Raw genomic sequence first — 24,724 nt, forward strand, 5'->3', positions numbered from 1 at the left:
CAGACTTCTGATGTGTCATAAAATTGACTGAGTTTATACAGAAACCAGGCAACTGTCTCCTGGTTTCAGATTACGTGGATTTATGATAGAAGGTTTTGGATAGCCCCATCGGTGCGCTGCCCTTTACTTGAAAGATCCAGCAGCATTTTCTGTGCGTTACCAGAAATGGGTTTGCGTTAATGTTGCATACACGATATAAGTTAGGTACTTTTCCTTGCACTGCATATTTCTTGCTAACAAGAGTAAGCAAGCAATAGTTTTTTTTGAGATTTTACATTGTTAGGTCTTTTATCTGTATCATATCCTATATAATTCAAGATTAATGTTTTGGATAAAGAGTTTGTTCCTACCAGTTAATGGATGACAGAGTCGATTACCCATTAGTGTGACTCCTACAGTATAACACATCATTTGCACAGCAGAAAGAAGGTATTTTAACCCATTAATCCATGTAAAGAGGACAAATGATTCTCTTCTCATTATATTAAACTCATTCTTTGAATTTAATATTTTTCTTCTAAGAATTTCTATTTGGTAAAAGTTGTATTTTCTGAAAAACAAACAAATAAGGAGTTGTTACTATTTACTTCTCTTTTTTAATGGCTTTCTTGCTTTTAATTATACTGGGTACCTCTTTCAAGCCTCATGCTGTTCAATTTTAAAAGCTAAAATATCACCATGCCTGCTATACAATATGCAGGCCTTTGTCATGCTTTTATGGTCAGATGCCTTCCCGTATTACATGTGAAATAATAATTCATCTCCTTAAATAACTTCATGTTCTTACCCACCTTTCTCTCTACCAGAAAGAGAGAAAATAAACAAAGCTTTAGAAAATATTATGAAATAATAAAATCCATATGATGGTAAAATATTAGCAGAGCAATGACCTTTGTCTGGAAACTTCACCGTAATCACATTAATTTTTGCGTTCATTTCTCTCCAACATGTCAGAGCTGCATATAAAATCTTGGTTACGTTACAGGATACCTTAGGGTAGAAAGAATGGTCTCACAAACTGATCTGAATCTGCACGGACAAGTTTTGAAAGATATTAGAGGCTTTTCAAGGATGCAGGGCTGTTTCTTCGGAGCACGCCGCTGCCCTGTGGCTGCGGCGCGTTCGGCCCCCCGCTAAGCTGTGCTTGGCGGGAGGGGAGGTTCATGTTGTCAGTGATCCTGCTGCAGAGGGAGGCAGGACTGCCTGGGAAGAGGGCTAACCCCCAGCAGTGGGAGGTGGCTGTGTTACAGCTCTGCTTTTCTTTCCAGTGCTTTTTTTTCTTTCCAGTATTACTTTTATTCTGCACTTTCCCTTCCATCTCTATCCCCACCCCAACATTTTCCTTGGCTTATGCTAGGAAAATACTGAAGCTCTACAATTTAAATGCATTGTAAATACCCTCCTGAGGGAGAGGTTTTTTGCTATTGCCTCCACGTACGCTGTTTAATCTCTCCCTTACCGTAGTATCTGAGGAATGTACTGGCTGTGCCCATGCGGTAGAGCACTGCTTCACAGTCCTTGCACCTCTGTTGGGCAGACCAGGGCATTTCTGGAGAGAAACTGCGACTCCCTCCACAGCAAGTGCCCAGTTCCCTTCCAGAGGGAACCTGGGGGCAAATGCGTGGCAGAATGCACCTACTTCATTGCATAAATTCAACAATTATATGAAGGATTATATTTAACGGTGATGGATAAGACACCGTATACTGAAAATGCTGATGCTTTACTTTGTGTCTTGGGGCTTGAGCTGCTAAAGATTGTATCAGTTTATGCTGAAATGACTGTATTTCTGTTGATGTCAGTGAAATCACAATTATGTCGTGGACAGAGCTGGTTTTGCCCATGCATCTTTTGCTTTCTTTCTAAAAGTAAAATTATCCTTGGGATTTGGAAGATTTGGGCACATTTCTGAAATGCCTGTTTTTACCAATCATTATGTATTCATTTTAAATGCCTGACCCCTGTAATATATTTGTAGGTAAACCAGTTATGATTGTTACTGAATATATGGAAAATGGTTCCTTGGACAGCTTCCTACGGGTAAGTGCAATAGAGAACTACATGGTGCAGGACTGGCTCTTGTTCTGAATTTGCTGCCACTGTACTCTGATTCATCATCAGCTCTTGTTGCTTGCTATTTCATTATTTCCCTTTGGTTTTGCGTGCATTGTGATGTGCTCAGAAAGCCAGGTAGGGATCTGCTAGTCCATTTTGACTGCTTGCTGTAAGTATTATTGCAAAATGAAGAACATTTTTGTTTTATTAGTATGTCACATCAATAAAAAAACAAACCAAAACAACATTCTGGCACACAAAAATAGAAATTGTTTTTCTGAGGGCTGAATTACTACTGTAATGCAGTTATGCTTATTGGTTGGCAGCCAGTATGTCTTACCAAGCGATTTCCAAAGTGAATGGATTTGTGGAAATTTTGTCAGTAAACCAATAGCACTGAGCGAAGAGCCGTTTCCCTAAATGTGAAAAGTTTAGGGAATAACCCCATACCTGAGGGTGTTTGAAATGTTTTGCTAGCAAACTTTATTGGCGTGTTTTCTTTCCCCAACCTTAGACACACTAATACTGTTGTTGATTTATCTTTGTTTTCTGTCAAAGTTGGTAGCGAGCCTAAAAAAATTTGAACGCTCCCCGTGTCACCAAGATTTACTTGTGGCAAAACAAGAAGTGTAGCAGAAATGAAATCCCATCTGAGGGGAAACACTAGTTTAATTTTAATTTGCTAGGGCAAACTCAGCTGTGGCTGGGAGACTGCTTTGGTTCTGCCACGGTTGAATGACATTATCCCCCAAATTCATAACACTGAAATAGATGTTTAACCCCAAAAGGGGATATATTGTCAACCTTAGTTTCAGTATGTACTATATATGTTATGATGTCCACTGGAGCATGTAAAATACATATAAATAATGTGTCAGTATATCTGAATGAAATATATCTGTACTGAACTGTATGTATTTTGTTTAGGCTAAAAATCCTTGAAGAAAGCTCTGAGGAAAGGAGAATAATTTCTGACTGTACAAAACAGTTGTTCAGCTTGTTCGTTCATTTGAGTGTGGGGTTTTTGGGGGGGAGGTTGTTTGGTTTGTTTTTTTTTTTACTACTGTTGTGTGGAATCATAGCTAGGAACCTTGTGACTCATTAATCACAGGCAACCCAGGCCATATTAACCCTTTTTATAAATGCCTTTTAAAACTATTTAGTTTGCTTTCCCCATCACCACTGAAAGGCTATCTCAGGTTCTCATTCCTTTCGTGGTTAGAAACCTTCTTCTGATTTCTAGCTAAATCTTTCCCAGGGTCTATGTAGATCCTCTTGTGTTGGCTCTAGTTAAAGAAGGTTTCATAACAGGGAACTGCTAAGAGTCTTTTATAATAAAGAATTTCTTCATGAAAGGGAATTCTGAGAGGCTCTTTAGGCATCTGTTGTGCCATATATTTGTCTAATGTTTACAGTGCTAATATCACCCCTAAGTATACTAATCAAAAATGAAATTAATGCAATCAGCCTTGCAGAATTATTCGTGTGAGCTCAGCCCACATGGCAGAGTCAGCTCCCATGTATTTAATAAAACTCTGGAAGAAGCAGCAGGAAGAGCTGGAGAGCTGCCCATGATGATATATTTACAGCACTGGGGGATTCATTTGAGAGCTGCACTAGGACATACTGTTGTCCTGTCGCCTATATATCTATATATCAATATCAAAGCTAGATGTTAACAAACAGCATTAGTAAGAGCTGGGAGATTCAAAACACGTGTCTAGAAGTAGACAATCAGGAATATATGCAACTATTGGTTTCTAGGCTAAGTCACAGTGTGTTTAAGTGATTTTTGTGTTCCTGAAGTTGAGGAAAATGTTGAGGAATGAGTTTAAATTCAATGGAATTTGAAAGCCACTGAATCAGATCAGCATTTGCTTTTGTTAGAAAAAATGCTTGTGTAATACAAAACTTTCATTAGTCCATTGGGTAAGGCTGGGATTTTCACTAACAATTCCTATGGCCTTTCAGGGAAGTTGGACATCTGTTTCCTTAATGTCCTGACACTCCAGTCTCATGAGCACACACAACTTAGATTTATGTGCCGCTTTCACACAGGTCCCATCTAGGAGATTAAAATTCTGACGACAGCAAGAATGGGAAAAATGAATTTTTATCTGGGTTGAAAATCTGTCCCCTTCCCTCAGCTGATTGGGAGATTATCCTCTGCAGATCAAAGTAGTTCCACGTGTGGCATTTAAATCACGACCCCTGACTCACGAGCTCTTCACTTGAGGAGCTTCAAGGGTCTTTATGAAAAATTCTGTGCAAGGAGGAACATGAACAGTCTCTGAAATGACATTTCAAATGTTTTCCAGAAACATGATGCCCAGTTCACCGTCATCCAGCTAGTAGGCATGCTTCGAGGGATCGCATCTGGCATGAAATATTTGTCAGATATGGGTTATGTCCATCGAGATCTAGCTGCTCGTAATATCCTCATCAATAGTAACTTGGTATGCAAAGTCTCAGATTTTGGTCTCTCTCGTGTACTGGAAGATGACCCAGAAGCTGCTTACACCACAAGGGTGAGTTTCTGAGTTTGTTTATCCTTTTAAAGTTCTTGTTGGTTGTGACAAAGTTAGACTGAAATCTGAGGGAGTCCCTGAGGCTTATACTTTGTGTTGCAAAGGCCATCCAGTCTTGCATGCCTGGAGATGTTCAGTAAACCATAAACTCATCACAGCTATTTTTTAATTTGTCTCAGGGAAGATAGGAGGCAAAAAATATGGTTTCTGTTGGTAGATTATTTTTCTTAAAGTATACAAAGTTCATGGCTCAGATTCTTTCTGCTGTGTGTGCAAAGGAGTGAATACCACAATTAAGGCCCGAGTTGGTTTGGCACACAAAAATGTAAGACTTCATGTGTGCTTTGAGCAGGTTTTGTTACACTTCTGATTTAGCTCTCACCCCGGAAAAAAAATCCTACCCAGCGATAATATATATATATTTTTTTTTTACCTTTTTGTGTCTTCTAGTATGATGGGACGTGTCTGATTGGAGCATACTGATATCACTGTTCTGCAAGGGTGTATCAGTTATACCTGCTGTTGTACCCCTAACTGAGTAAAAACTTGAGTAAAACAAAAAGTTTGCTTAACAATGTAATAAACCTTCTGTGCTTTCTCCTTCTTGTATCATATATACAAAGTGGTACCCGTCTTTTGGAGATGTAATGATATCAAGGAGGAGACTTACCTCTGACTGTTTTCGTCCTGAGATACAGAAGCTTTTATCAGAGAGGGGACTGCCCATAGTGTAGGCTGCTGCTTGTTTCTTTTCTGGATTTCATCCTGCCTGAAAAGCTACCTGGAAGCTACGCTGTTGGCTTAGAGCCTTAGAAAAGCCACAGTGTCTTCTAAATACAGCTGTGCTGCACGTCTTGTTCTCACTTGACTAACGCTTCTGTTTTATTGTGGAAACCTTGAAGGCATACGTTTAGCTTTGTGTACGTAGATATTACATTGGGATGTGTGGTTGTTCACTTTAATCCTATTGCATGTGGATTTTATTAACTTTAGAAAAAGTGGCATTAATCTCCAGTATCTTAGTCAAGTGTAATTTGCAGTGATGCCTAGTAATTGTCTCCTCTCCACTGTACAAACCAGGTTAGAGTAGAATGTATCAGCAAAATCTTAATGTGGGTTTTCTAGGGCTTCCTTCATTCCTGATCACTGACAGGAGCAATCGATTATTGTGGTAGCTTGCGTGCTACCTTCTTCATGATTGAAATAAAATAACATGTGAGAAATGAGTAAAGAAATCCTAGCTGTTTTCTTACACATTATATATACATTATATACACATACATTTGTAGATACATATTTATCAATCATACCTTCATAACTTACCAAGCATAAAGACTCTATTCTTTTCTTGACCTTTCAGTGCTTTATTTGACCTCTGATAAGCTTTGGCATGTTGTTAGAAATATGCAATATATACCACTTTAGAAAACTGTCTGCAGAGATCTCTCATGGTTAATATAAAGAGACATTAGTAGGTGAAAGCAGTTTTCATGCTTAGTATAGGTGCAGCATTCATAAGCAAATATTAATATAATGCAAGGGTTCCTCAAGAGAAAATTGTCTGTAGTTCAGCCAGAGGTTTATTGCCTTGTCAGATATGCTTGCCTGCCCTCTTCTTAAAAACTCCTGTGAAAGTAATGGGTGTTAGTGTCTCCGAGGTAAACAGTTTTAGATAAGTACTATATCTAGTCTCGTATTTAGTCTCCCTCCCCCAGGATGTACACTTGCAAGCTAAGGCAATTACTCTGTGTCCTACCACTACTGCCCATAGGCAGGTGATCGATCTCCCCGTTAAAGCAGCTGCTTACATGCATGGAGATTGCTGTCTTCTTCACAGGCGTCCCTCCATTCTTTCATTTACTAAACTATTTTTCCAAACTTGCTCTTCTTGCTGGTCTCCTTCAAATTCTTTTCAGGTTAACTACATTTTCTTTAAATGTGATGCCCAAAATGGGATACTAATCTCTAGTACCAAGCATAGCATATCTCACGTTTCTTACACATGCCCTTTCTGTTAATATCTCCATGGGTGAGAAGTCTCTATGTCTCCTTGCACCCCCAACACAGCTTTGCTACATGGTTGGCTCACGTTCTTCTGCTCGGACAGATGCCTCTGCCAGGCTTCAAAGTTCAATTCTCTTAGTCCAAAATTCATCTGGGCATGCAAACTAATCTATAAGTTAGTAATGGCATTTTGTGTATTCACATAAAGAGCTGAAGAGACCTTTGAGTCCTAGTTAACTTAGATGAAAAAGTTGTGTAGGGAGGAAAAAGTAGCTCCCCATCAAACTGCATAGCATACAGCTTTATAAGGGAAACACGCTTCCCTGAAAATGAAGCAAACGTCAGTGACTTACATCCACGGGTGAGCTAGGACAAACCAGGGTGCACAGGGTGTCAGTGTTTCTGGCCAGTGTTGAATGTGAATTTCTTATGGCCAAGTGCAGTGTTGATTTTTTTTCTTCTTCTTCCTCTTCTCTGTCACATATTTTCTAAGCCTACCTGCCTATTTACGTTTAGATAGTGAAATCAGATGGAAAGAAACTATTTTGTAAAGTGTAATCATCTGTGTTCAGTAAACTCCATCTGGCATTTATGGTGTATATGCAAACTGCTGCAGGAAGATGCTTAGATAATTAAAACCTTCAAATAAAACCTAGGACAAATCTAATTTTCTTTAAAAGTAGTTACTGAATATACTTCTGGCACATCTTGACTCTGAGAGAAGGACAAGGCTATTTGCTATTCATCTTTTTGCTCAAGTTTCCTTTGAAGTGAATATTGTATACATGTCCAGGTAGCGTGTCCCTGGAGTATGTTTGATCCCCAGCTTAAACAACTGGGGACCACGAGCGTGAAACAGAGCTCCAGTCCACTGGAAGAAGGCTGGGCAGTTCATGTTCCTGCTGCTTAGTCTTATCACAAAACACAGGACCATTTCCTAGGCTGCTCCTAGTGCATTTCACAGGCACTAATTATATGGCAAAACCAAGACAAAAATAGTGCCGCTTTTTAAAATAATGGCATCATCCCAAACATTTTCATGCCTTTACAACTAAAGGATGACAACTACTCAGTAGGATCTTTGAAAAGACAAAAAAGAAAAAACAATCCAAGTTATAACCACAATTCCAAACATTCAAACAGTAAAGAGTGCGTATTATATTAATGGGTAGAGACTTTTGCCTCCCCTCCACCTCTTCCCGCTCCCAGTTCTCCATTTAGTATCAGTGGTACTAGGGAAATTTATAGAATTAGCTGCAAAGATAGATGTTTTATGTATCTAGCCTCCTCTTCTATTTTCCACCTGTAAATGTCAAAGCCTGAGAACAATTCCATTGCTTTAATTCATAATTGCAGTTTGGGATTGGTCTACCCCCAAGGAGCCCAGTCAGCCCTTCAGGCTTTCAATACACACCACTGACTGGGTGACATTTTATGTTGTTCTGTTCTCAGAAGCTGTGTCTGAAGCTTTGCAGAAAGGATATGAACATGTATCCTTTTATATATCAATAATGTATGTATCCCTTTATATATCAATACATAATCTGTGATATTGATGCTATTGTACAAGAGCTCTGAAGGACAATGCAAAGATCACAGGTGCGTATGTGAAATACAGGGGATCAAGAGTTGTAAGAAAACTTTGCTATCTGACAGGGTCATTTTTCACCTCCTGAATTATTGTCACTGACTTGATACTACAAAAGGCCTTTGGCAGCCTGTGGTCTGCCTGCTTACAGAAGCAGAAGCCAGCATGTGAATTAGGCTGACTGAGTGTTTGGATTTTTTTTACTGAGCCTTTGTGCCGGAGGGGATGTACTGTAATTATCTACGTTCTCCGTACCTATTCACTTTTAATTGAAAGGCCAAGATTCTATTAAAATTGTCATTGTCAAATTGATCCTTTTTATTCGTATTATTTTTAGATGTCTATATGACAAGTAGGTGGACTAATGACACAGTATGAAGTGGAAGTAAATTTAAACCATCACACACGTAGAGGGACTGTAATTATGTCTCTCAAAGGCATAATATTTGGGTAATCAGCAGACGAACTTTAACTATTTAAATGCATAGTTGGGTACATTACTGGTGTTCATGGCGTTTCAGTGTAAAATACTGTCCAGTTATTATATTTGGATGGATAACTTCTTGTTAAATCTACATTACTTCAAAAAATACCGTGCTTTGATGGCAAGTATTCTGGCGGCCCGTGCCCCCAGGTAATGGTGCCAGAGCAGAGAGGGCACAGCAGGGCGCTGCTCCACTGTGTGCCACAGGGAAGGGCACAGAGGTCCTTTCTGTTACGCACACGTTATTGCAACTGGTGCTTGGCAGAAATTTGTCGTGGTTTGTTCATTCCCTATATATGCAAAAAACACAGTAATACAGCTTGAATGTATTGAAGGGTGTGGTAAAAAAAGAAAAAACCTCACAAATTCTCTTGCCTGATAAGCATGAGGGAGAGAAGCAGCGCTCTGTTATCATTTACCACTCGAGAAGGAGATAATGTCAGGATAAAATATTCATTAGTAAGGGATGAACAAGTAGCATCAGGTAATTTTCAGGTGCTTAAGAGGATAAGTCAGGCTCATCTCACTTGCATGAAACCATCTTGCTCTGTACCACTAAGATATCTCCTGAACTAGCCTAAGTCCTCACGTAATGAATTAATGTCAGGCTTTTACCTTCAGGTTTTCCTGCAAAGTTCTTCTAAATAATTCTGTTAGAATCCATTTTTCTTGATTCTCCTCTCCCCAGGCCTGTGGCTTAGGTGCTTGTGGCAGTCACCCTGTAACAGATTATAAATCAGAATATTGGAATGGGTTATGAAGGCCTGGAAACAAGCTGCCTTGTGCCAGAGCGCCAGACGCGCTAGAAATAAATGGAGGACTTCATTGACTTTAGATGAATTACGCTGAATGGCCAGATACTGTAGGAATCACAGCTCCATCTAGAGCAGATAAAACCTTCGGTTACTGCTGGCTCACTAATTTCAAACCCCAAGAGTGGTTCTCTGACCTAGACTGCCTGGGATTTTGAGCTGCAATAACAAACTCCTACAGTTTCTGATACTAATGCTTTCTTTCTGCTCAAATTCAGGCAGCTTATTTGGCTTCATGATGAGCATGCCCTTAAAGGGATACCATGACAAAAATATATAAAATCTGTATTTATCTTCGGAAAATAATCAGTAAATATATTACAATAGCTAGTGATGCATGCACATGTAGATTTCTCTTTATAAGCCTGTATCAAATAGATTTGGGCAAACCTTTTTCCTAGGCATATCTATAATGACTTTTTGTTTAGCAAGTTTGTCTTACATGTTCAGTCCCGATAGTACTAATTTTGAAGGGTAGGAGTCCAGTAGTACCAGCCAATAATATTAAGAGTTTCAGATTTTCCAGTGGAGGATAAGCAACAGAGATAGCAGATAAAGAAGATTAAATTGCATGAAAGTCTGATGGACATACAATACATAATTAAAACCAAAACAGGTAGGATTTCTTAGCACTTTCATCATAGCAGTTTACAGAGCAGCTATGATTATACTAATTTTAAGTATTGGGAGACTGGGGAAAGGGAGTAAAAAACAAGAGGCAAGTAAAGAAACAAGTATGGGAGCTTAGTTTTCCCAGCTCCAGCTCTGTGGTCTAGGAGAAAGTGTTTGGTTTAATTTATGAGAAGGTAAATTATGTAAGATATCTTTGGTCCTGGCAAAAGATATTGCAAAGAGTATCCTGATTTCTGGCAAAGCAGAAAATTGAAGCAATGCTATGTATTCAAATGAGATGTGTATTTCTCAAAAGTGGTAGAAGTGAAAAGAGATTTTCTAATGCTGAATGATCATAGGTTTTTTAGTTTCAAAATAGACTTTGAATTACAGCAAGCCTTATAATTTTCAAAGGTAATAGCAATTGAAAACTATGCATTTAGTTTGATACGACTCTTCAGATATTCTGCATATATTGCTATTTGGACATCTGCTAAAATGTGAATGTTGTGTAATGCTTTGGGGGGAATTGTTTTTGTGTTAAAATGCTTATTTGTCTAAAAAATATTTACCAGAACTTTTTTTTGCTGTTCTTGCTCTTAAATTATTCAAAACACAAGTCAACAAAGTCCCCTTTTAAATACAAAGATAAGATTGACATTTTTATGACAAATTGGGGAGTAGAATAGCAAAATTACAGTTTTACACTATTCAGTGGCAGTTGATTTCTTTTTTAGCTACATTTTAATACTCTCCTTACTTTACTCTTGTTTATGGGAATGCTACATGTATCTGTAGGCTTGCATAGAGTTACAGCTGAGACTTAGCAAAGAAAATTTATTTCCTTGTAATGGAATCTAGGGTTGATGTACCTTCATTTTTCACTAAAACAAACAAAGCCAAAAGAACTTTGTTTCATTGAGCTTATAATCTTCCTTACCCTGCAATAAAGCAGTCCCAAAATGTTAGGAGACTAATTAATGCCATTTTGTGTAAATGTGTTTCTCCGATTGTATGAATTATTTTTTCCATAAGACTATAAAGGTAAAGTCCTTCTACCAAATATGATATTTCCTGCCCTTGCCTAAAGTGCTCACGTTCTAGCCACGAGCACATTTTTCCGTGTGACATCTGGCAATTATTTCTCTAGGGTTTGGCAAGAAGGGCTTCATTTTTGTATCTTAACATGAAATTAAAAGAACGAACCTGAAACCACCCACAGAAATTCGGATTCTTTAGAGACTAAGATTCTGAGAACTTCAAAATGATACTTCTGTGTTTCACAGAACCAGACATTATGCTGGTGCAAGACAAATAACGTAAGTACTCCCTGCCTCAGGGGCTTTCTTATGTGGCACGTTGTAGGTGTATGTTCTGCCATCCCTCTATTCAAAATGTAGCTGAAGTAATTGCTGGATAATGAGGCCCAGCCTGGCTACGTCGCCATGAGCCCACTGACGACACCTAGCTCTGTATCTCAGTTTCTTTCGAATCAGATGGCTCGGTCTCTTTCCCAGCAGCGGCTGATGCCTCCCGGGCACAAGGGGAGGGAGCAGCAGAGGTGAGAGGAGGCTTGGGGCTTGTCTGAGGTGGCAGTGCTACCGTCAGAAGCAGCAAGGATCAACAGTTCCCTCTTTTATGTCTCCACCTGGCCAGGAATTTGAAACATTTAATCTCAAACTGAACGCCAGTGTTGGTCTGGCTTGGTCCCTGCTGGAGACACTCGCCTGTGGGAGCGCTGGCAGGTGGATGGAGCTCAGAAGCCCCTGCCAGCTGTGGGGCATGGTGGTGGCCCCTTGTGCCTGGGCTCCAACAGCCCCACGAGCTGCACATTCCTTTCCAGATGCTGTCCACGGGGTTGGGCTTGATCTGTAAAAGTCCTTTGCAGTTTACATCTCGGGTAGCATAGAGGCAGTTTTGTCCTGGCAAGTGAGCTGGGCTGGGGTGGGTGAGCACCCTGTGGGCAGGTCTCTGCTGGGAGGGCTGGCGTCCTCAGCATGCAGCCCGGGCTTCCCCCTTCCCACTCCTCTGTGCAGGCAGCGCACAGACACCTTGGCCTTGCAGCTGCGCTGTAAGTCTGCTCAGTTTTGCAGGCGACTTTTGAGCCTGTGGGACAAGCAGGACACGTTTGATTTGGAAGCTCTTTCTGTTCATGGTGGTGGGTTTTTGCTTGTGTAAATTTAGGATATGGCTTTCCCCCGGCATTGACATTCTTTATTAGAAATCAAAGTTCACTTTACTAGTATGCATAGAAAAAAGGTTGAAAAAGTGGGATTGATTTCTTTATCATCTCCACATCTAAAAGTGTAAGTGGATTTGTTGTGAAAAGACTAGGACACAGGAGAGCTTCCCTTGTTTCTTGGCTGCGCCTTGGACTTGCTGAGGGACCCTGGACATTTGTAAATTGGGTATACTATTGCTTCTCAATAGAGTATGAGAAAATCAAAATCATTTTTATGTTCTCGGTGCTGTTATGGAGCAGCAGTGGGAATTGTGAATAAACTTACAATGAATAGAAAATACGATGTACTTTTTGTGACTAAAGGACATAATCTTATAGATTTCCAAGTTTGCAAGAGAGAGACATCAAGCTCTCTAGTCTGGCTTCTGTGATGAAACACTGATTTCATATACTGCTATTTATTTTGTGTGTCCTGTTTGTTGGTCCACAAGTAATGTGGAAATTCAATGTTTACCTAATTTTAAGGGTTGTGTGCAAAATGAAGGTTTGTCTTTTGGTTAAGGTAGGGAGTCTGCTAAGTAGGATGGGATCCATAAAAACTGTATGCCAAGACAGATTCCCTCTCTGACCTTTGCCAAGACTCTAAGATGTATCTAGTGGCATTTTGGAGGTCTAAACTGCAGCCTGAGTAAAGCCTACCTGTGTTGCTTATATTTAATCAAATTTGTGCAATATTAACCATGAAATTACAGACGCATAGGCCCCAGCATGGGCTGTATTTGGGCTTCTAATTAACACTAATGTCCACATTTCTATTGTTAAGCAAGCTAGTTAATCTAAAGCTGGTGAGTGTATGGCTACCCTCAGTGTAGGTACACTTTATGGAAGTGTAGGCAAAGCGTTAATATCTTTACATTTTATTTCTTGCTGGTTAGTTAGTGGAAATAAGAGCACTCCCCTCCCATACAGGTTATTGTAAGGATAGGTGTATGATCAGCCTGTAGCATAATGGGTGTTGCAGAGGTGCCTCAAATAGCTAGCCTAGTGTGAAATCTTCAGAATATATCCCTGTACGTGCTGTGCATCCCTGGACCTGGAAATGACTTTAAACTATCACAGTTTTCTCTATTCAAATATATTCACTCCAGAATTGCCTTAAGTAACAAGTTTTGCACCGCTGTCTTTTAGGACTTACTTTTCTCATGTGTGACTCACAGATCAGAGTCTTAAAAACTTCTGTCAAAGCTGCCACCATTGGAAATTGTCTCTTTCCTCTAATTCTCATAATGCAGAAAGTCAGCCTGAGGCTGCTTTTGTACATGTTACTAATTTGACCTATGGCACCAAGTGGTGGCCATAATCAGACAGAGGTGTTCCCTTAACTACAATATTAATTGTAATGGTAGCTTTAATTCTTTTCAAGTTTACCTCATTTAACGATAGCTTGCTTCTCTCTCTTGTGACTGTAAAAAATCTTTAAGACCGCTTCCCCAGATGACGTTTTTGCACTCTCCCCTCTGCACAGATGACCCCATCCGAATCTGTCTTTCTGTGACTGTCTCTGACGGCTTTGGAATGGGAAATTTGTGGATATGATCACAGTCACTGCCTTGTGCAATTGGAGGCTTGGTGTTAGTGAAACAGAGCAACATCGTGGCTCCTCATTTTCCTTGAATGCCCTAGAAAACATGGGGTGAAAACACTAACAGGGAATTCACTTGAAATGCCTTACAAATAGCCCTCTTGTGCTGTGCAAAGGGATCTAGGATATTAGCAAGGACCTCGTACTAGCTTTTTCCATCCTTAATGCCGTATGACTGTCTTGCCAGTTTCCGAACATTTTATAACTGAAAATCAACCACACTTAACTTACCATTTATTATTATCTGTGCATATTATGCTACACGTAAGTATATATACATGTGCATATATGTGTATATATGTACAAACATGCAGTATGTACACTATACTTTATACCTATAGCTTCAGTAGATTTTGCACTGTAATGTATTTTACTCTCTATAGCGTACAAGATGCTTTCATGATAAATGGCAATAGCACATTTTCCAGCTTATGCTGGTTTGTACACTGATAAAACAATAATTGAAAATCTCAGATTCATTTAAAATAATCAATCATACAAAATTATATTCATTGTATTACAGTTAAATGGACTGTTTTATTTTGATTTGCTCCTAGGGGGGCAAGATTCCTATCCGATGGACATCACCAGAAGCCATTGCATATCGGAAGTTCACATCAGCCAGTGACGCATGGAGCTATGGGATTGTTCTCTGGGAGGTGATGTCTTATGGAGAGAGACCGTACTGGGAGATGTCCAACCAGGATGTGAGTATATTGTTATCTGAGTTATGTTCTCAAATAAAGGATCAAGCTGTGAAAGGAAGCGAAGCATAATGAAACCAGGTGGCTCTGAGTTTTTGACGTTGACATTGAATAAGATGTAGAAATTAGAATCTCCAAATTTCCCTGGTGTGGTAGAAGTTCTAATGAACTTAACAAAAAGCCAACATCTTTTTAGTAGGGTATTTTGGACCTCTGAAGGAACATATTAGAGAATTTTATCATGCTGGTGGTTTTCTGCAGGATGATTCAAACAATTCCACTGCAATGAGGTCATTGCCTTTTACATTCCTTAGCTTATTGTTAGAAAACCCTCCTAAATTTCTGTTGATCCCCTTTGGTTCCACTTGTACAATATTCTGTAAAAGTTTTCTGTAAACGTCAAATACACAGAATAAATTGCTCTTGGAGCTTGTGAAAAAGAGAAGCAAAGCATTTCTACTGAGATTTTAATGAAACCAAAATACTTCTGGAAGTAATCAACGGATAAAATAGAGAAGTAGAGTGATCTGATTAGAAGACTTCCAATACAGGCTTCTTTGCAGCATTAGTAAACTATCCAAGCCTGCAATCCAAATGATTAATTGATCTCTCCCAGTATTTTTGTAAGAAGCATAACATTTCCTCAAATAAGATTTTTATTATATCTATTTTGGGTTCTTTTTCTGTTGTCTTATTAATCCTAGATTCATTCCATGGGAGTTACTTATGAACCGAATTTTCTGAAGTGCAGTCACTAAAACAAATAGGTTTTCCAAGGGGTTGGTATATATCATTACTAGCAATAAACTAAAAAAAGTCAGTAACATAGTTGTAGTCAGACATTCTCTATACCGTTTTATGTTAAACAAGGAAAAAGAGAAGGAAACTTCCTTTCAAATGAGTACCTCTGAAATGCAAGTCTCTGCAGAAAACTATGTATTTCTTTTAATTAGTCATGAACGTTTTTCCTATTGTTTGTGGAGATTAATGAATCGTGTTGTGGAGGCTGATAGAGTAGTGGCATGCCTTTAATAATATCACATTAAAATCGGAAACAGAAGGATTTAACCTAGTTATCTGCCTCTACGTCATGGATATTTAAACCATGGACTGTTTTCCTATCCCTGTTCTGACTCAGAATACTTTTCCTGCTTTTGAATTAACTGATCCAGATGAAAAGGCAAGGTTAACAGAATATAGCTTTATCATTTTCTACTTAGAATACATTGGGGTTTTATTCATGGCGCAACAGATACTGTAGGACCGATCAAGAGGCGTTATACTCTGGTGAAAAGGTTGTATTAAAAAGCTTCATCACAGTGTAAATTCTGGGCTATTTTTTTTTTGTCAGTCTAGACAGATGATAGACAATCTAGACAAATTTTTTCAATCTAGACAAATGATAAAAGAATTGGGCCTGCACTGCCTAGTAGGAAGTGTACAGTTTTCCTCGTGGTTAGGTTTTAAAATATTTTCTGGCCCTGTGAGATCAATTGCAACCAAAGCTGTCCAGAAGACTTCTATCTATCAGTTCAGGATGTCCCACGAGAGGGTACTTTAGTTTTCTGCCAAGTGCAGTGTCCACTGGAGAGTGTGGAAAGCATGTGTTGCTAAGGGCGATCGGAGGAGAGATATTCAAGACCCTTTGAAGTTTGGCATAGTTAAGCAAGCACCTTACTAACTGTAGCTTTTGTTTACGGATTTAGTTCAATCAAGTGTAAGTTTTGGAGATCCTTTCTAGACTCTCACCTTCCTCAAAGTCACATTCTGTATCTTAACTCCCCTTTCTGTATGCCTGATTTACTGCCTGGTTTACTTTGCAGATAAACCAGAGGCATTGCATGACAAGACAATTAGTGAATAAACACATTTGTTGAAACACAGAATGTCTGTGTTAATGTGGTTCACAGAACTGATAAAAACAAGTAGATTTAAGTGCCTTTAAGTTTTCAAAAACTTTTATCCTTGTGCAGGTGATTAAGGCTGTTGATGAAGGGTACCGCTTGCCACCTCCTATGGACTGCCCAGCTGCCTTGTATCAGCTGATGCTGGACTGTTGGCAGAAGGACAGAAACAACAGACCCAAGTTTGAGCAGATTGTCAGCATCCTGGATAAGCTGATCCGTAATCCCAGCAGTCTGAAAATAATCACCAATGCGGCGGCAAGGTGACATGTTAGATCTTACATTGCACATGATTACATGTCTTTGATTTCTTCATCTTCCATAATTAGAGTTTGTTTACTTTGTTCACCCACTTCTTCAACTTTTAACCATAGCTGTTTGCAATCTTGAAGGCTAGAGAAAGCTTCCTGAATATTCCTTCGGGAGAAGGATTTAATATTATTTTTATTATTGCTGTTATTTTTATTAATGATTTGTTATTATTTATTCAAATTGTGAAAAGCTGTTATGCTAGGGTTATGAAACCCATTGTAAGATTCAGCAGAGGTTTGGGGGAAAACCACAGATGGCAGATTTGACCATCATGTGATCTTCCTTTTCCTTCTGACCTTATGTGGTGTTTTAAGTGCTTAGTGTTTCATAGGTTACAGCTAGCCATGTTCCTAAGTGTCTTTCTGAATTGGGTCCAAACACATATCCTACACTCTTCTGCTCTGCTCTGACAAGTCATCTTAGCTTTAATCATATGAATAATCATTTTGCTTTCAGTAGGACTCACAAATTTAAAAATGCACTTACGTTCCCTGTTAGATCAATGCCGTAACTAGGAATTCATTTCCAACCTGTGCAATATTCCTAATTGCATTAAAAACATTCATTTATAATCCTGGTTATTCAACACATTCTGGAACATCACTATGATGAGATAAGAATTATCTCATTGAGAGAGAGTAACTGAAGAGTGTGTTGACACCCTAAGGACATGATGAGGATGTGGTGAAATAAGAGCTTTGGTTAAGTAGGGTTTAAGTGAATTGGTTTATATAATGCACGAAATGCCATACTCTTACTGAAGTGATCTGAAAAGGTGTAAAATTACTTCTGGCATGAATGCTAGTGCAAAATCCTCTGTCCGCAAAGCAGGCAGAGTCAGGGAGAAATGCACTCTGCTGCTTCAGACACAGGTCTTGGAGAGTGTTTCAGTGGGCAAGAGACCAGACTTTGACATGAGGCAGGCTTCAAAAACACAGCAAAACATTCGTCTCGGACCGTTGCCTGTAATGCAGCACACTTCTCGCCATAGCAATCGAATGGGAAGGCACAGAAGGGAAATGGAGCTAAGGCAGCGGGAAGAACCGCATTGATACTGCAGCCTGCTGTGCAGGTGACATGGACCTTCCCTCCCTTTTCGTGGCCCCTGGCATTGTGTTGCATCCTGAGCTAGAGGCTGGCCATCCTAATTACCTCCTACTGCCACTCCAGAGATGTGAAAAAGAAGGCAGAGATGGAGGAGGAGGCAAGCCATACTCATGGGATTCACTTTTAAATATGTATAATGAGAGAATACTGCTTGCACGGCAAATACGTTTCAATAATTTAATTGGTGAGCATTTAACACATAGTAAACCAACATGCTTACCAAAGCAATTATTTCTGTTAGCTGCCAGGTAACAGAAAACAAACAAAAAAAAAACCAGTATTGTCGGGAAAGAAACCCAAACTGTTTAAACACTATCTTCTCAGTCAAGCATATTTCTTCTAAACATCTTGCACACCCATTTGGCAAATGATTGGTGAAAACAATTATTTTGTAGGGATATACTGAAGCAATCTGCTGAATAAGGGAGTTGGGAGTCATTACTATCATGTTTTTGTTTGGGGATTTGATTGCAGAAACCAGTGCTGCATGTTTTGTATTCCAAACAGAAGCAAAATATTCCCTGTTTACTGTCCTTCCAATTAGGGGGTTGAACCACAGCAGAGATGAAAACAATGTTGAAACAAAACATCATTTCCAGTTTACCTGTTCATAGCCAGTAAAAGGTGATATCCTCTAATGGAGACCAAATTCAGTCTGAGTACTGCCTGCGCCTGCTGGGTTCTGTGCAAGAGCCCCACAGTGCAGTGTTGCTCTCTCCCGTCTCTCTCTTGCTCTCTTTGCTCCTATTTCATTATATGCTTTACTGGCGCAGGCAGCAGAGACTGCACATCGGTACCACGATGCCGTGCTCTTTGCTCATGGCACAGCCTGGGGAAGGAAGGAGGCAACTAACACAGTAGGGGACTTCTCACAGATGCTTTAGGTGAGCTCTCAGTAAAATGCTCCTCATGGCAGGCTGCTGCTTTGGCTTTGATGTGGAGCACGTTTCTGAGGAGGGCAATGTTGAAGGTGATTTTTATTCCCTCCTTCCCAATTACCTTTCCTCTGCTACGTCCTTGCACCCCTTGCATGCCCAAGCAGTGCAGTATCTCTTCCTCTCTGCAGCTCCTTACTCCCCCCTGACAGATGCGGGGCTGTGGGGTCCAGGTGGTGGGCACACCGGCATGGGTGAGCCCAAGCCCTTCCCCTCTGGGAAGGCATTTGTTGCAGTTCAGGGAATGCGTGACCTGTGATCTCTCCATATCACTCTGCCCCTGTCTATGTCTGCCGACCAACCCAGGCTATCCTTAAACTTGAGTACGACCAAGGATTAGGTATGACAACATGAGAGGTGCTGGGCAGTCCTATGCAGATTTGGAAATCCATGATCACCCCCATGTAACCATTGCCAAAACTGATTAATCTCGAACCTCAGACCTGGCTGAAAAGCTGCAGCCAGCTCCACACCCTCTTCGTGTCCTGCAGAGAGGCACTGCTGGCAGGTAGCGTGTGCTCCTTCTGCAGCGGGAGCCAGTGGTGCTGCTGGCCAGGGACTGAGCACTGGAGGTCCAGCATCGCTTTCTGACAGACTGACAGAGAAAAATGAGAAGCCGGATTTAAAATGGGTTTGGGTCTCGCTGTAGCCTTACGTGCAGAAAGATGTAACTGATATGAAAGGACGGTGAGTCAGGGCAGCTCCTCAAGAAGGAGGCCCGCAGTCAGATCCCTGCCGGTATCCTTGTACTGTCAGCAGCCGGAAAGGGACAGGCGTCGCTGCAGAGGTAAAGCACTCTGTGACTCAACCCCGAGGGCCTGGAGGGTTACATCGGCTCAAATGACTGCTCTCAGTTGTTATTTGAGGCTGTAGTACTCCCGCAGCACCTCTCCCCATACCCGTAATAAGCAATTAATCTAAATTACAGAGGTCCCAGCTCTCTTTTACCCATGTCTGTGGTGCTACTGGAAGAACGCTAAAGCTTTATGCCCACCATATGCTCGTAGGTGTTCAGAATATACTCGGTCAGGAAAAATGTTTAACCTGACGATGTCTGTTGCAGATGCAAAGCCTGTCTCTTCTTACAGATTTTATAGCTGATGTTTGTTTAAAATAGTCACAGCACTGTTGTATCCTATTTAAAAGCACATTGCTGGAGGTGCATAGGATATCCCTGTCCTCTGGTACGTTACTGTTAACTGACGTCAACTGAAGGATGTGCTTGACTGTACATCTGATTCCAGGCTATAGCCCAGGCACATTTTACACTAATACCTCATAGGAATACAGGAGAGGAGTCAAAGCCTTCAATTTTGTATTTCCTTTTCAGTTTTCTATCCCTTCTCGCCAATCCATGGCATCTAATAATTTCTTGATACCTGAGGGGATAGTTTTATCCTTATTGATCGTCTCTTCACAGACCGTTCTATGTGCTTGTGAACCTTACATTGACAAAAGGTTTTTGTAGCCTCAGCACAGCAAACGTTTCATAATACCTTTCCTGGTGTTGTGTTTCATCTCGAATTCACATGAAAATTCCTTTCCTATTCCTTGTAAAGTACAGAGTATGGCTGATTTCTTTCTTACCTGTCAAAATTCACTTTTTAATCAGGTGGCCACCTTGAGGTCTTGCTAACAAGACCTGCACTGGTTATAGACACATGGGTGTTTTGTGTCCTTCAGGCTGCCTGGAGTTACCTAGCTCTGTAAAGGGCTGTAGGAACAGAACTCAGTACACAAAAAGTTGTACAAGTCATGCAGTTTTCGAAAGCGCAACCTCGTGATATTTTTATTTGATTTATGTCTTGCTGTTCTTTCCTGTTTTCTGAGCATGATGTTCATTTTTATAACAGAGTCCTTAGGTTGTTTGGATATCTTTAGGGTGGAAGTGAGTTCATAGTTCTTCCAGTTTTGATCAGGTTCATTATTTTTCTTCTTGAGCTTATTATTTTTTAGTCCACTGTGTATTACTTCACATTTGTGAACATTTCATGCAGATACAAAGCAGATGGAAAGTTTTCTAAGCTTGAGTAGGAGAGACAGAATCACTTCACCCACCTGCTAACCAGTTGGTGAGGCTGTGGTCTGAAAGGGCTTATTAGTTGTTGTTTAATTTGTGTGGGGGAAAAAAAGGAACCCAAGAGTCACGCAGCTGGAAATACTTCGTATACACTACAAATCTTAAATGGACTCATAACACTTTGTTTTCTTTATCTGTTTTTTTTTCCCACTTATTTATATTTCTAGGGGTTTTTTTCTTATTTATATTTCTGAGTCTGATCTCTTATATGTATAATGGCTTTCTAGAGTTACAATGCGTATTATCATTTTATGTATATGAATCTTACTCTTACACAGCCATTTGAAAAAATATATTTAAAACATAGTGTATAATTAAAAATATATTTAAAGCATTTCTGTGTCCCAAAGTGAATTAAGCTGTTGGAGGATAGTGTGACCTTGAGGTATAAGGGTTGTGATATAGGATTCAGGCAACCCAAGTATTATGGCAGCTTTCTTATAGTTGCTGTGTATGTTCACATCTGTGATGTAGGTGTGACTAAAGGCACTTAGTTTTCATGAACCTGCTATGGAACAGGAATAGCCGAGTTAATCCACAGCCTCTGCCAAGAAAAAGCATTTGAAAAAAAATTGAAAAATGCTTCTAATTCCAACACATGATTTTTAGAAATTCTGAATTTCTGCCAGGTCTGTGATTGATTTCAAAACTGAGAGGGAATCCACACAAAAAAATCAACCTGCTTCTGCATTTGCTTTTGTTTCTATATAACCTTTTGGTGAAGTGAAAGTCAGTGTCAAGTATTGCTGCTGTTGTTTCTTAATACTGAGAGCACATATTTAGGTGAGGAGGAAAGAAATTATATTGCAAACAAGGGGAGAAAACCACCTGAGAATTCAGGATTTTTTTTAATTAAGTGGTCTGTAACCATTTTTTGTGTTTCTAGCTGTATTAATAGCTGTATCTAAGTGCAAGAATTGCAAGAGTTTTTCTCATATACCAAATGCAGAAAATAAACAGCAGATAGTCTTCCTTGTAAAAAAGATCATTACTTTACAAATTGCTCAGAGTTAACAGCTGACAATTTTGTTAGTTTCTTTGGGTCTTCACAGCAAATGCTACTTATTTTGCATTGCAAATTGAGAGGAGGGTCCCAGATGAAGGAGATTTTAATGAGAAATTTATCATTCAGTATCTTTATTCTCAGCTCATATCTAGCCCAAGCATCTAACATGGAAAATCATTATCACGTCTTACTGCTTACAGGGAGCTCTGGTGATTTTTGTCTGTTCATTAATAAGATGTCGGTAGTGTGGTTTGAAACACATTTGTTTTCAATTTGGAAATGCAGCTATCAAATATTTTGTAAAATCAGTTGGTCCTCATTTTATTTTGGAAAATGTCAAAACATCATCCATTTCAAAGGCAGCTGTCCTATTGGGACTTTTTTAATGATTGTTTTGTTTAGCTAACTTTTCTGTCTCTCTGAAAATTTAAATTACCTTCCTCGCAGGAGGATTAATTAGCAAGTTTGCCCCAAATCTTTGAAGATGAAGGTGTTACTTACAGGCTAACCAGTAACCGTTAATAGCATTCAGCATCTGTTTCTTCTGGCACGGAGCTGCCTTTAGTATGAAATACGTGGAAAAGACAGAGCATGTTCAGCAAAGGCAGTAAGCTTCAGTAAAGCCATTTGATTTCATAAACAGAGGCAGGATGCAAGGCTGGCTCTCTTGCACTTTGTAGACTCCTCTCTCTGCTCTCCAAGCACTGCTTGTAGCATCAGCCAGCCAAACTGCTTTCCAGTCAGTCCTTGGTTTTAAGATACTTTCGAAGGATGAAAAATCTGATTCTGTGTTCTTCCGTATGGAAGCTTCTGAAGCAAAGTTTTATTTTGTAATTTCAAGTATTCGTTTTAGTCCACTAGTCTGCTCTGGATAACATGTTACATGTTTCAAAATGCAGAATTTCTGAATAGACATACAAAGTGAAAAGATGATTCAAAATAGGGAAATCAAACCAGATTTTTAAAGAAATAATGCTGCTTACCAAAATAAAAGGCATTCAAAATTATATTTATACTAATTTCAAAATGAAGACCATTATGGATGTTAACTACGCACCTTTTCTGTGCATAGAACTTAAATGAAATTTAAACCCAAATTTCTTTTTTCCGGAATGAGGTACCTCATCAAGCTCAGTCAAGTTATTCTTGATCTATAATAATGAATGTGCAGCTACAATGTATTCTTTGTGTTTATGAATGACAATTAAGGTACATGGATAAAACCTCTTAAGAATTTATTGAAGGCTCTGGAACGGAAGTTTACAAAATGTGTAGTTGCCTCCCTGGAACTCCATTTAGAGGCCTGAGATTGTATATCACATACTACTATACAAATTTCACATCTTCCATTAATGTCCAAGTTCCAATTCTGTGATGAGGAAGCAGCGTGCCTGACTATGGGAATTAAAAAAAAAAAGTTTCATCTGTAAACAGTTATGTGATTTTTTTTTTTTTTAATCCCCAAAATACATCTTTTTTGGTAATTCATGACACTATGTAACTGTATTGAAAAAAAACAACAAAAAATGCATTATTTCTGGATTGTACAGCAGCATTGGAGGTAGTTCTAGTTTCAGATCTCTTTTATGTGTTAGAAGTTCTCCATTTAAATGTGAGGTCTGCTGGTATTGTTACGTCTAAGGCTAGAAAAACAAGAAAGCCACTTATTTTCAGAAAAAGCATAGTTGAAATTCTTTTAATATAGTCCAGGAAATTTAAGGGGTCAGGGTCAGTTACTCTTCCTGACGAAAATACGAAAGTGTTCAAAAATGTGTACGAGTAATTCCTCATACATTCTTTCATGTGTTAGCAAGTTGTTTACAACCCTATCCTGGTTTTCTTGAATTTGATGTGTTGTTGGAATTATTCACTGGAGTAATTTCCTCGGGCAGTTTTTGGCCTACCTGTTCTTTGGGTGTAGTTGATTGCAAGTGTTTGCTGCTAAACGTGAGCTTTGTTGGCTGTCATTGTGGCACTCTCAGTGGTGTCAAGCATGATGTTTGCTCTCGAATGTCCAGAGGCATCATTTGCATTAAAATTTGAAGTTTGCTTTTCACAAAGTTTGTTTCCGCTTAAAATCTGATGATTCGGTGGAAACTCTCTAGTATGCTAGCTTGGTAGGATATTTGGGAAAATTAAACTCAGTAGGAGCAGCAAACACATCAAATAAAAAATTCAGGTTGCTCCATTATGCAACATAATTCAAGCCCTGTTTTTACAGTTGTATTTGCAACAAAATGACTATTTGTGTTGGCTGAACATTTTGTTGAAAAGTTCTCTTTTTTTGCCGTTCAGGTCAGAAGGTTTCAGATGCTTGACACATATTGCTGACATGCTGTAATATTGCTTGTTTGCTTCTCCCTGGTAGGAACTTTCAGGCTGGAGGACTGAAGGAAAGAACTTTCAGTTTTATTTCAAGCGTTTCGGAGAGGGCTTATGCTTTGTGGTTGTCCAGGCATTAACAACAGAGTCCAGGTTTGGCGAAGCACTGCATAATGCAAGCCTATGTGTGAATTTTTAGCCCCGTTCAAAACCCAGCAACAATATAATCCATGTCCTAAAATGGACTGCTTGCTCTAAAAGAATTCAAGTAGTGTAAGCCAACAATGCTAGCCCTCTTTCTGAAGTCTGTTAAACATAAAATAGTGAATTTATGAAGGGGAGAAAAACTTAAAATCATAGAATCGTTTAGGTTGGAAAGGACCTTTAAGATCATGGAGTCCAACCGTTAACCTAGCACTGCCAAATCCACCACTAAACCATGTCCCT

The 24,724-nt window shown here is 39.5% G+C and overlaps 1 protein-coding gene across 1 annotated transcript in view; it reads left to right on the forward strand.

The window, feature by feature from the left end:
- Nucleotides 1-24,724, forward strand: part of EPHA3 (EPH receptor A3) — a 231,713-nt gene that overhangs the window by 198,027 nt on the left and 8,962 nt on the right. Inside the window, 4 exon segments of the mRNA XM_009323937.1 lie at nt 1,979-2,040; nt 4,374-4,583; nt 14,465-14,614; nt 16,585-16,778. Coding sequence (XP_009322212.1) covers nt 1,979-2,040; nt 4,374-4,583; nt 14,465-14,614; nt 16,585-16,778 — 616 coding nt within the window.

The sequence above is a fragment of the Pygoscelis adeliae genome, unplaced genomic scaffold (genome assembly GCF_000699105.1).
Source record: "Pygoscelis adeliae isolate BGI_AS28 unplaced genomic scaffold, ASM69910v1 Scaffold124, whole genome shotgun sequence".
NCBI classification, from domain to species: Eukaryota; Metazoa; Chordata; class Aves; order Sphenisciformes; family Spheniscidae; genus Pygoscelis; species Pygoscelis adeliae.